This window comes from Ictalurus punctatus, chromosome 3, assembly GCF_001660625.3.
Source record: "Ictalurus punctatus breed USDA103 chromosome 3, Coco_2.0, whole genome shotgun sequence".
Lineage (NCBI taxonomy): Eukaryota > Metazoa > Chordata > Actinopteri > Siluriformes > Ictaluridae > Ictalurus > Ictalurus punctatus.
Genome location: NC_030418.2, coordinates 7,905,689 through 7,919,476, shown reverse-complemented (window position 1 = coordinate 7,919,476; position 13,788 = coordinate 7,905,689). Strand labels below are relative to the sequence as shown.

At 38.0% G+C, this 13,788-nt stretch overlaps 1 protein-coding gene across 8 annotated transcripts in view; it reads left to right on the top strand.

Moving 5' to 3' along the window:
• slc29a1a (solute carrier family 29 member 1a) overlaps nt 1–13,788 on the top strand; it is a 44,684-nt gene that overhangs the window by 21,510 nt on the left and 9,386 nt on the right. For 6 of the 8 annotated variants that reach the window (XM_053679506.1, XM_017463710.3, XM_047154347.2 and 3 more), the window contains exons 2-5: nt 9,889–9,966; nt 10,044–10,125; nt 10,356–10,540; nt 13,394–13,533. In XM_053679506.1, the coding sequence (XP_053535481.1) occupies nt 9,938–9,966; nt 10,044–10,125; nt 10,356–10,540; nt 13,394–13,533 (436 nt within the window). In that variant the 5' untranslated portion in view covers nt 9,889–9,937. Of the gene's footprint in view, nt 1–7,070; nt 7,190–8,689; nt 8,833–9,888; nt 9,967–10,043; nt 10,126–10,355; nt 10,541–13,393; nt 13,534–13,788 lie in introns of those variants that run through there. The other 2 variants (XM_047154346.2, XM_047154345.2) reach the window with 2 other exon arrangements.

Here is a 13,788-nt window from a genome sequence, read left to right as displayed (position 1 = left end):
TATATATATATATATATATATATATATATATATATTTATATATATATATATATATATATATATATATATATATATATATATATATAAAATGCTGCTTTTTCTGTCACAGATGAGACAAATTTACTTGAGCTGTCCTCATTTACCTGGTTGGGGTGCTAACATATCACCTATGTGCAGGAATCTCTAAATATCATGGCTCTGAGTCAATATTTAGAGAAGTCCACGCTCCATTACTCACTGCATGATGCACAAAGCAGTATGCCTAAGCAATACTGGCAAGCTGTTAAGTACGGTACTATGCCATTTGCGACATGGCCCAAGTATTTGGAACTATGAACATATATTCACTATCCAGTTTATTAGGAACACCTGCACATTCATGCGGTTATCTAATCACCCTATTATTATGATTTGTGCAAAAAATCATGCAGATTCAGGTCAAACGCTTCAGTCACATCAAGCAGGGTGAAGAGAAAGTCTGATCTCTGTGACTTTGATCATGGATATTGGTAAGAGATGGGCTGGTTTCAGCAGTTCAGAATCTGCTGACCTCCTGGGATTTTCACACACAGTGGTCTTTAGAGTTTACACATAATTAGGGGCGGCAACATTGAGTGAGTGATAGTTTGGTGGGTGGAAAAGCCTTGCTGATAGAGATCAGAGGGAAATGGCCAGATTGGTTTGAGCTGCCAGGAAGGATATAGTAATTCACATAAGCACTCTTTACAACCGTGGTGAGATGAAGAAAAGCATCTCAGCTTGCACAAAACTTCATATCACGTGGTATCGGATATTAGTATAGGTTGGTATTCTTTATGAGCACAGTATTGGACCGATACCTGATATCCGTGTCAATGTAGTCACCGTTATTGATTACCAAGTGAAAGAACAACACCTTTTGGTTTCTTGAAGGGAGTTTGAAATACTGAAAAATCCAGTGTCGCGCACACACACACGCCTCCAGTCAGTCTTGCCTAATATTTTAGTGCGGGGGGGCTCCAGGAATAGCCAGCCTTGTCATAACCACCAATAGACATGTAACCTGAGGAGGTCTCTTATGAAGGAAAAGCAACTCGTCATAGTGATAATGGGTTATATACACACATCACATGAGGTTTTTTTTTTAGGTTTCATAGACGAGTTTTAATAAGGTGTCAAGCCACTTGAAGTGGTGTCCCTAAATAATGTTTCACATTCACACACACACACAGGCTGCTTATTGTCGAGCCCTGCTGCCTTTACTTCATCATAGACCTTCTCAGGTTACTTGCTGCTTATTTGAGACTCAGCAAACCACCAAGTAGGCTATTCCTGGAGCCCCTGTCACTAAAATACAACCCCGATTCCAAAAAAGTTGGGACAGTATGGAAAATGTTACTAAAAACAAAGAGGAGGGATTTGTAAATGTACTTGTATTTAAACAAAAAAAAAAAAAACTGTTAAAGACAAGGTATTAGATGTTTTACCTAATCAACTGCATAGATTATTTAAAGATTTATGTTTATTTTTAAATTAATGCATGTAACCATGTTCCAAAAAAGTTGGGACAGGGGCAATTTAGGACTAATAGTGATGTGACGAGTTGAAGTAAGAAGGCAATCGTCTACTCATGGTATATAAGGAGCCTTCAGAAAAGGCCCAGTCTTTCAAGAGCAAGGATGGGTCGAGGCTCACCAATTTGCCAACAGATGCGGCAGCGAATAATCCAACACTTTGAGATAACATTCCCCAAAGATAAATCAGTAGGATTTGGGGCAGTTCACCTTCTACTCTGCACAATATAATTGACCGAATTCCTTTTATCTTTAAGTCTTGGTGTGTAAAGGGCAAGGCTGAAAACTAATGCTGGGTATTGCAACCAATTTGGCGATTTGATCCTTATTGATATGGATTCGATTCGATTTCTGTTTGATTCAGTATAGATTAGTTATCAATATTTCATTTAAAATGGTAGTTTTGCAGACATGGAATCCATATTTTAATATAAATGCTTTTAACTGAAACCCTCCTACTTGGCTGTATTACGGAAATACACATTTACATTAACAATCGGGACCACACAGTTATGTTTAATTACTTTTTCCTTTTACTTTGAGTAACAAACATTGTTAACTAGAAATCATGAATACGTGCATACAATGCACACAAGGTAAGCACAAACTGCACAATGCACATTACTGTAAAAAAAATTAAATAAAAACATTGTAAATATGCAACCGTGAAATTCATTAACAACTTTGTTGACCTCATCTTTACCGTCACTGCCTTTGAACATGAAATACTTCCACACATCAGACTTTAATTTCACCAGCGCTGGCTTCAATTGCCTACCGTGACTTCCGCCATGATCCTCTGTGGGTTTTTTTTTTGTTTTAAGTGGAGCAACTCGAAAGATGGTGACATCTTCAGGATGAGAGGCAAAGTACAGAGAACATTCATATCCTCTCAAGTAAATCACGCACATTAAGAATTGATTCGGGGATTTCCCAAATCATTTTTTTAAAATTGAAGGTCAATTAAAATCAGAGAATCGATATTTTTTTACCCAGCCCTACTGAAAACCACTTCTGAATGCACATAATGTCCAAGCCCTCAGACCTCACTGTCTTAAAAACCGTCATGAGTCTGTAATGGATATCCTGACATGGGCTCGGGAATACTTTGATAAACTTTTTCAGTCAACACCATTCGCCGCTGCATCCACAGATGCAAGTTACAGCTTTACTGTGCAAAGCAGAAGCCATACATCAACACTGTCCAGAACCACCGCCACCTTCTCTGGACTCGGTCTCATCTGAGATGATCAGTAGCACAGTGGAATCATGTTTTGTTGTCCGAGGAGTCAACATTTGACGTAGTTTTTGGATAAAACAGTTGTTGTGTTCTTTGGGCCAAAGAGGAAAAGGATCATCCAAGCTGTTATCAGCGTCAGGTCCAAAAGCCAGTTTCTGTCATGGTATGGGGGTATTTCAGTGCCCATGGCATGGATAACTTGCACATTTATGAGGGCATCATTAATGCAGAAAGATATGTACACATTTTGGAGCAACATATGCTGCCATCCAGAGTAGGACAATGCCAAACCACATTCTGCCTGGATTACAACCGCATGTTTGCATAAGCAGTGAGTGCAGGTGCTAGCATGGCCTGCCTGCAGTCCTAACCTGTCTCCAGTTGAGAATATGTGGTGCATTATGAAGCATAAAACGAAGGCAACGAAGGCCCCATAAATTTTCGCAGCTGAAGAAATGCGTAATGGGTGGGTGGGGGAAAATTCCACTTGCTAAACTTAACCAACCGGTGTCTTCCACACCCGAACGCTTAAGTGTTATTAAAAGAAAAGGCGATGGTACACAATGGTAAACAGTCGACTGTCCCAACTATTTTTGGAGTGTGTTTCAGTCATCAGATTGTAAATGAGTGTATATTTTAACAGGGAAAAAAAAGTTCACAAAGTTAAAAATCAAATGTTAATATGTTGTCAGTATAGTACAGGGTGAATTGACTTTTCAAATGCCTTTTTTTTTTGGTTGCATTTTCCATACTGTCCCAACTTTTTCGGAATTGGGGTTGTAGCATGATTTCCTGAGCACAGGAAGTGTTGGTGATGGAGAATATTGGAGGGTGGCCATTTCCTGTCCATTACAGTAGGGATAGAATTTGAGGATTTTTGTTAGTAATCTGAATCGGAAATGCTTCTCTTGTATATTTTGTTCATCCCAAAGTGTCGGCCTGGATGTCTTAAGGCAGTGAATTGAGATCCTAATTTGATGCCACAAAAATATCTGCCATGTTTTAAGCTGTTTAACAAATCTAAATGTAAATATCAGGGTATGAAAGCTGAAATTCTGATCTATCTCATTCATTTTTTTATTTCAAAGTTTGGGCTCAATGAATAACAAAAAAACAAACAAAAGAAATGGCCTTGCCTTTCCAATATGTTTTGAGGAGACTGTATATACTGGCATGGGAACATACCTCTTAGGCATACCCTCATCTCTCCAACTCTGTTTTGGTTAGGGTTCAAGATTAAGAGAACTTTCACACACAAGTGAATTCTGGAGATATGCCAGCACGGATTTTCCCCAAACAACTGTTCCAACCTGCCACCTCCCAGGAGAGATTATATGTTGCTTAAGGTTTGATATTATCATTTATCTGACAGTTGCTCCTAAAAAATGTCTTAATTTGACTGAGTCATATGTGGGTTTTAAACAAATGATAATCATTCAATACATGGAATTGCGTTCCATTCGGAGAACCTCTGTACACGGCTTTTCTCTTCAACACTCCTTTACCAAGCCTTTAAAAAGCAATGGTGTTTTTCTTAACACAGCATGTCTTTAGCTGGGTTTGATGTCCCCAGTCCCAAAAAATCAGTGTGTTATATGAACATGCACATTGCTTTAGGTATAACCTTTCTGAGCGGGAAATAGTAAAATACTAACCAAAGCAGATTGATCAAGACCTTGATGACTCCAATCAAACACTCCTAACATGTGATGGCTGACCCAAAGTAATTCTATTGGTCATAACAGAATTAGGCTGTATAGCGCTTCAGGAAGAAAATAGGCTACAGTCATTGGACATGTGGATTTTTGTATCTATTTTCTGAGAAAGAAAACTATTTCACGATTTTTATTTTATATAAACAAAAGAGGGATTCCATGCAAAATTCAGGAGAAATAAGTGTCAACAAAGGGAACATTACATTTTAAATGGCCAGTTAAATCTGAATTTTAACTTTCCATGCTTAGTTAATTCTTAGTCCCTGTTTCATTACTTTCATACAGAAGTTATCTATGCAGCCATGAAGGACAGATTTCTCACCCAAAATGCAAGATTTTCCTCATTAATGCTTCCTAATTATGGCAAAAGTGTTAATAATAAATAATTAATTCAGCAGCATTGGTGTAAAAAAAATAAAATAAATAAAATTCTACAGCGTATAATGTCATAGATATTTGAAACATAAATCATTTTTAAATGGCACACATCTGACAGTATATATGCTTTGAAATGCTACACTATGTGGCTACAAATATGTGGACATCCTTCTTAATTCAGGTGTTTCAGCAACACCCACTGTTAACAGAGGCATAAAATCAACTGCATAGCCAGGCAGTCTCCATTAATAAACATGGTAGAATGGGTTGTACTGAAGCTCAATGACTTTAAACATATTATTGTCATAGGATGCTGCCTTTGCCCCAAACCCATTCCTGAAATTGTTGCCCTGCTAGATCTGCCCCAGTCAAATGCAAAAGCTATTATTATGAAATGGGAGTGTCTAGGAACAACATCAGCTCAGCCACAAAGTTATCAAACCACATAAACTCACAGAGCAGGCCCACAGAGTGCTGAAGCATGTAGCACATAATCGCCTATCCTTTTTTGCATCACTCTCTACAGAGTTTTGAACTGTCTCTGGAAGCAGCATCAGCACCAGAAATGTGTGTTTAGAACTTCATGAAATGGGTCTCCATGGCCGAGAAGCTATACACAAGCTGTACCTAAGATCATGATGCACAGTGCCAAGCATTGGCTGGAGTGGAGTAAAGCATGTCGTCTCTGCACTCTGTGGAAACATGTTTTCTGTCTCACACGTCACTGTCTGGCAGTCTGATGAATGAATCTGGTTTGGCAGATGCCAGGAGAATGTAAAGTGTAATGCTAATGTTACAGCATACAAAGACATTTTAGTCAATTGTAGACTTGATTTGTGTGGTAACAGTTTGAGGAAGCCCCTTTCCCATTTCAGCATGACTGTGCCACTCTGCATGAAGTTCATAAAGTTTTAAACAAAATCCATGAAAACATGGTTTGATGAGTTTCTTCATTGATCACCATTTCTTCATATATTTTGTCATGAAATTTATTCCAGGTCTGCGAATCATTTTGGTCCTCAGTAAAATTGGCTGCAAGTTGGAGAACTGAAGGCAATTTAAATGAAATGTACATACACCTGAGTAAACATATTTGATAGACATGCAGGAAAAATACAAACCATCTGTAAAGTTGCAAATGCAAATTAAAGTAGTGGTATATTTCAAGTGACAAAAGAGCCAAATGGAATCAGAAAGGAGGATACTTTGCACGTACTCTGAAAATGCAGTGCTGTGAAAAAGTATTTGCCTGATTTCTTGTGTTTTCTTTTATGTATATCTCGTACTAAATAGTTTTAGAGCTACACGTGAAATACAACATAAACAAATGCAACCTGAGAAAACACACAATACAGTTTTTATTTCTTTTTTATATTGAAGCAAAAAAAGTTGTCCAACACCTGTCACCAATTGCCCCTTCACTGAAACCAAACGTTTCCGATAACTGGAGATCAGTCTTTCACTTGCTTCAAGTACTAGGACTTGCTCCTAGGCTATGGATCATTGTCTTGCTGCATAATCCGGTTGCACTTGAGTTTCAACTTACGGACAACCGATTTCTAAACAAATCCTTCCATCCTGGCCTAAGACCAAGATAAGTACTTTCCTTTGCATGTGGTTTTTTTTTAATTTATTTATTTATTTATTTTTTTATAAAGGCTCCCAAAGTATGAATTTAGTCATGATTGTGCAGATCATTTGAATGCTTAAAGGTTAGGTTAAATGCAAGTGTAATAGAGTGCTAATGGATCATATTGAAATTGAGAGTAGAGCTTCACACACATCTGCTAATGAGCTAATCGCTGCAAGTTTTGTTCATGTATTGCGGCTACATCTAACTTCAACCAGTTTGATATGGACAGTTAGGATTGTGCTGCAGATTAGACATTTCAGCGTTCATATTCCAGCTCTATACCTATAGACTGCAACTGTTGATGATGCAGTTGAAAAAGACCCTTAGCCCTGAACTGTTATCTTAATACTTCTCTGTAAAATAGATTCAAAGGTCATTTAGTAATTTTCCCGTTGCTGTGTGAACCTTGCTCCATGGAGAACTCTGCCTGTTTAGACCATGATTCCTCTTCCCAGCGTTGTCATGTGAATTCAGTTAGAGCTCATTTACTCTCAGATCATATTAAATGTGCAGATGGTTTCCAAAGGGAGCCAGTGTTCAGTTTTGCCTGTACTAATGCGGAGAGTGCTGACATTCAGTAGTCTAGCTTAGAGATTCTACCATGAATTTTTAAAAAAACAAATCCAGACTGAGTACGAGTACATGTTTTTTTTTGCTACCGGTCAATACTGTGAGTAACCTACTTAATTTTACCTAAACAATTGCGTTATGGAACATTTCCGATTTAGGTCTGTTCATGTAGGTTGCTGAACTGTATCGATTGCCATCATTAATGGTAAAATCTCTGTCATTTTGTGTCCTCTGTTCATTAGTGTGACTGTGTACACTAGACACTTGTCATATAGGGTGTGTCTCAGCCAGCTCCCTAGTTCAGTAGGTAGTGAATCGGTATTTGGTGTACGAGTTTGGGTACTGATAAGGACCCTGGATTACTACACATTGGGACACACTGATAACTCAATTTCTGGCGACATGGCTACATACTCGTGTTGTAAAACTTCACTGAAAATTTTAGAAATATTTACATTTTAAATGTCATAAAAATTTGTTAGCTTAATCGCACACATTTCTGCCGTAATATGTCAAGCAGGATAATGGGAAAGCTAGTGGATTAAAAAGAAAAAACTAAATTAATAAACACTCAAGACATTAGACTCGAACAAACCGTATATAGAACGTTAAATAAATTTTAAAATTGCTAACATAAGTAATCATTTGTGAGTTACAACAGCACTAACAAGCTACTTACACTTGTAGACAAAGTTGGCTGAGAGTTCGTCCACGTTATTTGTTCGTTTTTTTTTTTTTTTTTTTTTGAGCTGAGAGGCTTCAGAAAACACGTCATCATTTCCAGGAAGGGAACATAGTGAGCATCGATGCTCCCTGGTTTTTGAGGGGCATTGTGGGATGTTTTTTAGGGAGCGAACGTTCCAGTGCACTGGAAGGATTTTGCGATTGAGACAGTCCTTAAAATTGCTGACTGCTGAACTAGGGAACCGGTTGACACGCCCCCATCGTATCACATCGTATTGGATGTTGATATCGGAACATTTTTACGTAAATGAGCTTGATATCGGATATCGACATTTGCATTATTGCATTGTAGCTTCCATGTTGACAAGTCTGATTTGAGTCACAAGTACCCGATTCTGCTCATGCGTTGGTAGTCATTCAGTTACCTGCCTCTAGGAGAAGGAACTAGAGAACTATGCTTCCTTCATTATTCTTTCTCAAAAAGTTGAATTATTGAGTGCCACGAGTAAATCTCTTTAATGGAGGAGTTGCTTAGATTTCTGACAGCTGTTTGGACCTCTGTAGCTTGTGTTTGTGTTCTCTGTATATGCATCGAATGTGTTTTGCTTGTTTTATTGAGCCTGGGAATGTCCCACTTTGTTTGGATGATATTGGAGTGCCTTATCTGTTCGTTTGTTGTCTTTGTGGGGCCACTTTGGGTTCTCACGAAAACTCGGTCTCCTCATTGGTGTCTATCTATCTATCTATCTATCTATCTATCTATCTATCTAGTATTACTTGAGAGAGATTGACAAATGGAAGGATAGATAGCCATTCTATTAAATACAGAGTTATATTAAATATAGAGTAATGTGTAGGCCTAATGCATATAGTCATGCTTTCTAAACTATGTAATGAATTCCAGAGTTCTAGTGTTTGGGAGGAGTGAATTTGTGAGGCGTCAGAGAACTGCTTTCCGAGAAATCCACTGTGTTGTTGCATTCAACGTATTAGATGAGCTCTGTTCGGCAGCTGACGCTGTAGTTCGCACTGTTGGTGGAGCGCAGAAGGAGACTCATTGTAAGACTTAAATTTTTTATTTTTTTATTTTTTAAACATTCAGTCTTTCTTTGCATATTGGAAGTTATTTGTTGCTCTTTGTCTGCAGTTGTTTAGGTCAGTGTAATACAGTAAGGCATCAGCATGTTCTGCATTGCATTTCAAATAGTTGATGGTATTGATTGACCATTGCTCTTGTAGCATTTGTCTTCTGACTGATTTCTGCTAGGTCTTGATATTGCAAACTCGGTATATTTACCAATGATGATCAGATGATGGGCAAGGAGAAATCCTTCATGTACTTTACTGTGATATTTGGTATGTTTTGAATCATTAGATTATTCAAACATACTAAAACAGCTTCTGAAGCTTAAAGCAATTGTTAAATAAATAATTTTCAGTGTTTTGTCAGTGCTGTAGCTTTTGTCTGTTTAGAATGTTAGTTTTGAAATTTAGCTCTGATGGTTGGAATTTTTACTGTTTGTTTGTTTGTTTGTTTATTTATTTATTTATTTATTTATTTATTTAAAAGAAAATCACTAGATTCCTGAGTTTGTAGCCTTTTCCTGTCCCAAATCCCAGAACCCCCTGATGGGAAAATAGTGGCATTATTGTTTTGATGAAAAGCTTACAAACTCAGGAATCTAGTGATTTTCTTTCTTCCTTTTTCACTGCCTATCAAAACAAAGGGGGTATTACTACTTTTTAATAAATGCCTTATGAGGTTTCAAGGTGAAGGCTTACCGTGGAGTTTTTTTGGTAACACCACTGAGCACTGCTGATCTCTTTTGGGGTAAAAATTAGGTTAAGATTTTGTGACAGTTGTTTTTTCTAACTTCATAAATATGAAATTGTTACTGCACTGGTTTCAACCGAAGTTCAATTGGAATACTAATTCACCTGCTACGTCTGCCTTTTAAAACAGTGTGAATGTTATTTTTGACAGGTTTTTTTTTTTTTTTTTTTTAAAAGCAGTTTGCTTGTATTAATGAACGTGCAATTAAACAGACCAGTTGTCACAAATAGTTTTGACGTGCATTTGAACATGACGCATTTAATTGTTCTGTTCTCTTCCAGTCTTCCGGCTTTTGCACCTGAGTTGTAAACTTTCCACCAGTAAGAAATAATGACTGCCATTAATTCACCACCAGACAAGTGCGTAACATCTCTTTCTAACTTCATACTTGAAGCTGAGAATTTGCAGGTGTGTCCAGTTGTGTTTGTCTTGACAGGTATAATGCTGTGTGGATTATCTTTTTCATCCTGGGGCTGGGAACGCTTCTGCCATGGAACTTCTTCATGACCGCCACCATGGTAACAATGCACTTTTTTGGGGGGCTCATTTGCAGGAGTGTGTGCTGTGGTTCAGTACAAATATAAATCTTTTTTTTTTTTCCCCCTAACCTTGATTGGTTAAGAACTATTGCACAAATCACATACTGTATTACTCATAGTCTATTTGTAGTTTTCTTCTTAAAATGGTAAATTGTAACCGTGTTGCAGATATTCAGAAGTCAGAAGATTGTCGTATTATTTCTTCACAGTACTTCACCAGCCGTCTCAGAGATCCTGCTCCAGATGCAGATCCCCTGAACAATACCCACAATGGCACATGGATAGAAGTTGACACACGTAGCGTCCTGGAATCGAAGTTCAACAACATGATGACCCTGTGTGCCATGGTGCCGCTGCTCCTCTTCACCTGCATTAATTCCTTCATCCATCAGAGGTGAGGCGAACTTTGCAGTTCTCTAAACTCAGGAAGTTTCTCATCTGACATACCATCATCCTCACTGCCTCTTAAAAAGTCGAGATTCCGTAACATTCTATTTGTAGTGACAACAATAAGAAATCAAGCAGGCAGTTTGGTATGCCACATTTCTTGCTAATTATTCAGCATTAGATTCATTTTCTGTCTCAAAAATAACCTTTGACATGTGCTCATGGGATTACAGTTTCCCAGCAGCTTGTATCCTTTTAGTTATTTCATTTTATCTTCACAAGCAATATTGTTAAACCTCTCTCTCTCTCTCTCTCTCTCTCTCTCTCTCTCTCTCTCTCTCTCTCTCTCTCTCTCTCTCTGTCTGTCTGTCCGTGTCTGTCTCTTTCAGTATATACTATATCTTGCAATGTCAGTGTTTTAAATATGCAGTGTTTACTATGAACAAAGTTAAATTGAGTGAATATGATGCACACATGTTGCAGAGTGCTTGCCACTATCACATACATTAGGTCAGTTAACCTATATAAGTTGTGTATGTGTCAGTGGCGGCTGGTGGTTTTTAAAATGGGGAAGCACAGGTGTTTATTATTATAATTCTAATATTAATGTATATAGCTGTGTCCTATGTTCCATCTGTTCTGGCCTCCTGTTTCAATTCTCTTGATCATTTCTGAAACCTCTTCCCATAACTAAAATTCAAATGCCGACTTACTTCATCAAGCTCAATTTCCTGGAAGAAGATGGATATCTAGACCTATAAACAAACAAAAACCAGCACAAATAATAAAAAATTATACTTACAATTTATTTACAGCAGAGGTTCTCAACCTTTTTTAACTAAAGCCCCCCCTCAAGCTTCCCCTATCATGTGGCATCCCCCCCACAATATTCGAGGAGACCAGGTATAATGATTATCTATTCTATATAAAATCTATCTATATATAACCTAGTCTCCTAGTCTATAATCTGTTTTAATAGATAGATAGATACAGATTTTTTTTTTTTTTTTTTGCTTTTGTGTTTTTGTACTTTTTTTTTTAAAATAACTTTTCTAAAACTATATAACGGGCAGGTATGGAACATGAATGATGAAAAATGTTTCTGATAACTATAATTACCCCCCCCCCCCCCCCCCCCACCCCCAACAGTTTTTAATTTAATTTTTTTTAAATAAGTAAAAGTTTGGTTATTGACCAACTACTGCAGATCTGAGCACTGTTTGACTGGTGCTGAAGTTTTAGATTTCACTTATGTTCATTAGCAATTCAGTGATTGGCGGTTGGACATAAGATTCCGCCCCTTTGAGAGATCTCCTCAGCATCATCTGGAACAAGTATGCACTGTCCAATGAACATTGAGAGACATTTTTTTCTATGCAAGACACACCTGCTCACTCCCATTCATCAGAGACACACTGTCACTGGATTCTAGTTGGGGCTTTGAAGGAGATTTTCATGCAGGCTGCGCTATCCACTGAAAACAGGTGCAATATTGCAATGAGATATTTGCTTCAATAAAATGAACTAAAATGCTGAATTTCAGCAAGAGTGATGAATAAAATAGACTCACTAATGCAATCAGCTCTGGTACATATCACTACTTCCATGTGTTCTCAAATCAAGTACTCTAGATAATTTATCATGACGAGCTGTTGTCTGAACACGCTGTAAGGCATTTTGTACTGTTGGCGAAGCTAAGTGTCCTTTGGCCCACAGGTTTCAAATGTCAAACTATACCCTTGTTGGAGGGTGTCTACAGTTAAGAGGCTTTCACAAAATTCAGTGTGGGACAAAAAATTCCATACATTTGGTCATATACTCCGATTAGCCATAACAATAAAACCACCTGCCTAATATTGTGTATTGTGTGACCCCCCGAGGCATGGACTCCACAACACCTCTGAAGGTGTGCTGTGGTATCTGGCACCAAGACTTGAGCAGCAGATTCTTTAAGTCCTCCAAGTTGCGAGGTGGGGCCTCCATGGATCCGACTTGTTTGTCTAGCACAATCCACAGATGCTCGATCAGATTGAGATCTAGGGAATTTGTTGACCAAGTACACCCTTTCATGGTAATGGTATTTCCTAATGGCAGTGGCCTTTTTAAGCAGGATAATGCGCCCTGTCACACTGCAAAAAATGTTAAGGAACGGTTTGAGGAACATGACCAAGCGTTCAAGGTTTTCACTCGGCCTCCAAATTCCAGTGTGTTGGCTTCTTCCTGGTCTTTTTTTTTTGCTTTTTTCATCTTTCATATAATAATAATAATAATAATAATAATAATTAATCCGTATCCCGATTTGTTCTGTTTTTGTGTATATCTCATACTAAATAGTTTTAGATCTTCAAATGAAATACAACATAAATCAAAGGCAACCTGAGTAAACACACAAAACAGTATTTATTTTTTTTATTGAAGGGGAAAAAAAAGTTATGCAGCATTTCACGCATGTGAAAAACTAAAAAGATCAGTCTTTCACAGTGCTGTGGTCGAATTTTGGCCCACTCTTCTTTGAAGAACTGCTTTGGTGCAGCCACACTGTAGGGTTTTCGAGGATGATCTGCCGGTTTAAGGTCCTGCCACAGCATCTCAATTGAGTTCAATTCAGGACTTTGACTAGGCCACTCCAAAACTTTAATTTTGCTTTTTTTGAGCCATTCAGAGGTGGATTTACTCCTATGCTTTGGATCATTGTCTTGTTGCTTAATCCAGTTGCGTTGGAGTTTCAGCTTGCGGACTGAAGACCATCTATTCAAGGAAAAACTCCCTAAGATGTTTTAAGAGGAAGAAACCTCTTCCTCTATAAGGAATGTTGATCTTTGTCCCCTATTTCTCTCTGTCTATCCTTCCTCCACCGCAGGATTCCTCAGAAATTGAGGATCTCCGGCAGCCTCTCTGTGATCCTGGTGGTATTTCTGATCACTGCAATGTTGGTCAAGGTGGACATGGCACCTGTGCCCTTTTTCACAGTCACCATGATCAAAATCGTCTGCATCAACTGTGAGTAGCTCTGCTGGATATCTCTGGTTCGCCTCTTAGAGAAGTTGTTCCATCCACCACCATGCAGTGACGTGACTTTTTTTCATTAAAGAGTTAGGGTCAACATGACAGACTAGCCTTCTTTGATGTTATTATTACACACTGGTTTGGGAAGTCTAGCTGTGGAAAAGACAACAGAAAGAGAATATGTTGTGGGAACTAATCTTTGAAATTCCCATGGGGATGCATTGTATCATGTGTGAAGTTTTTATCTTC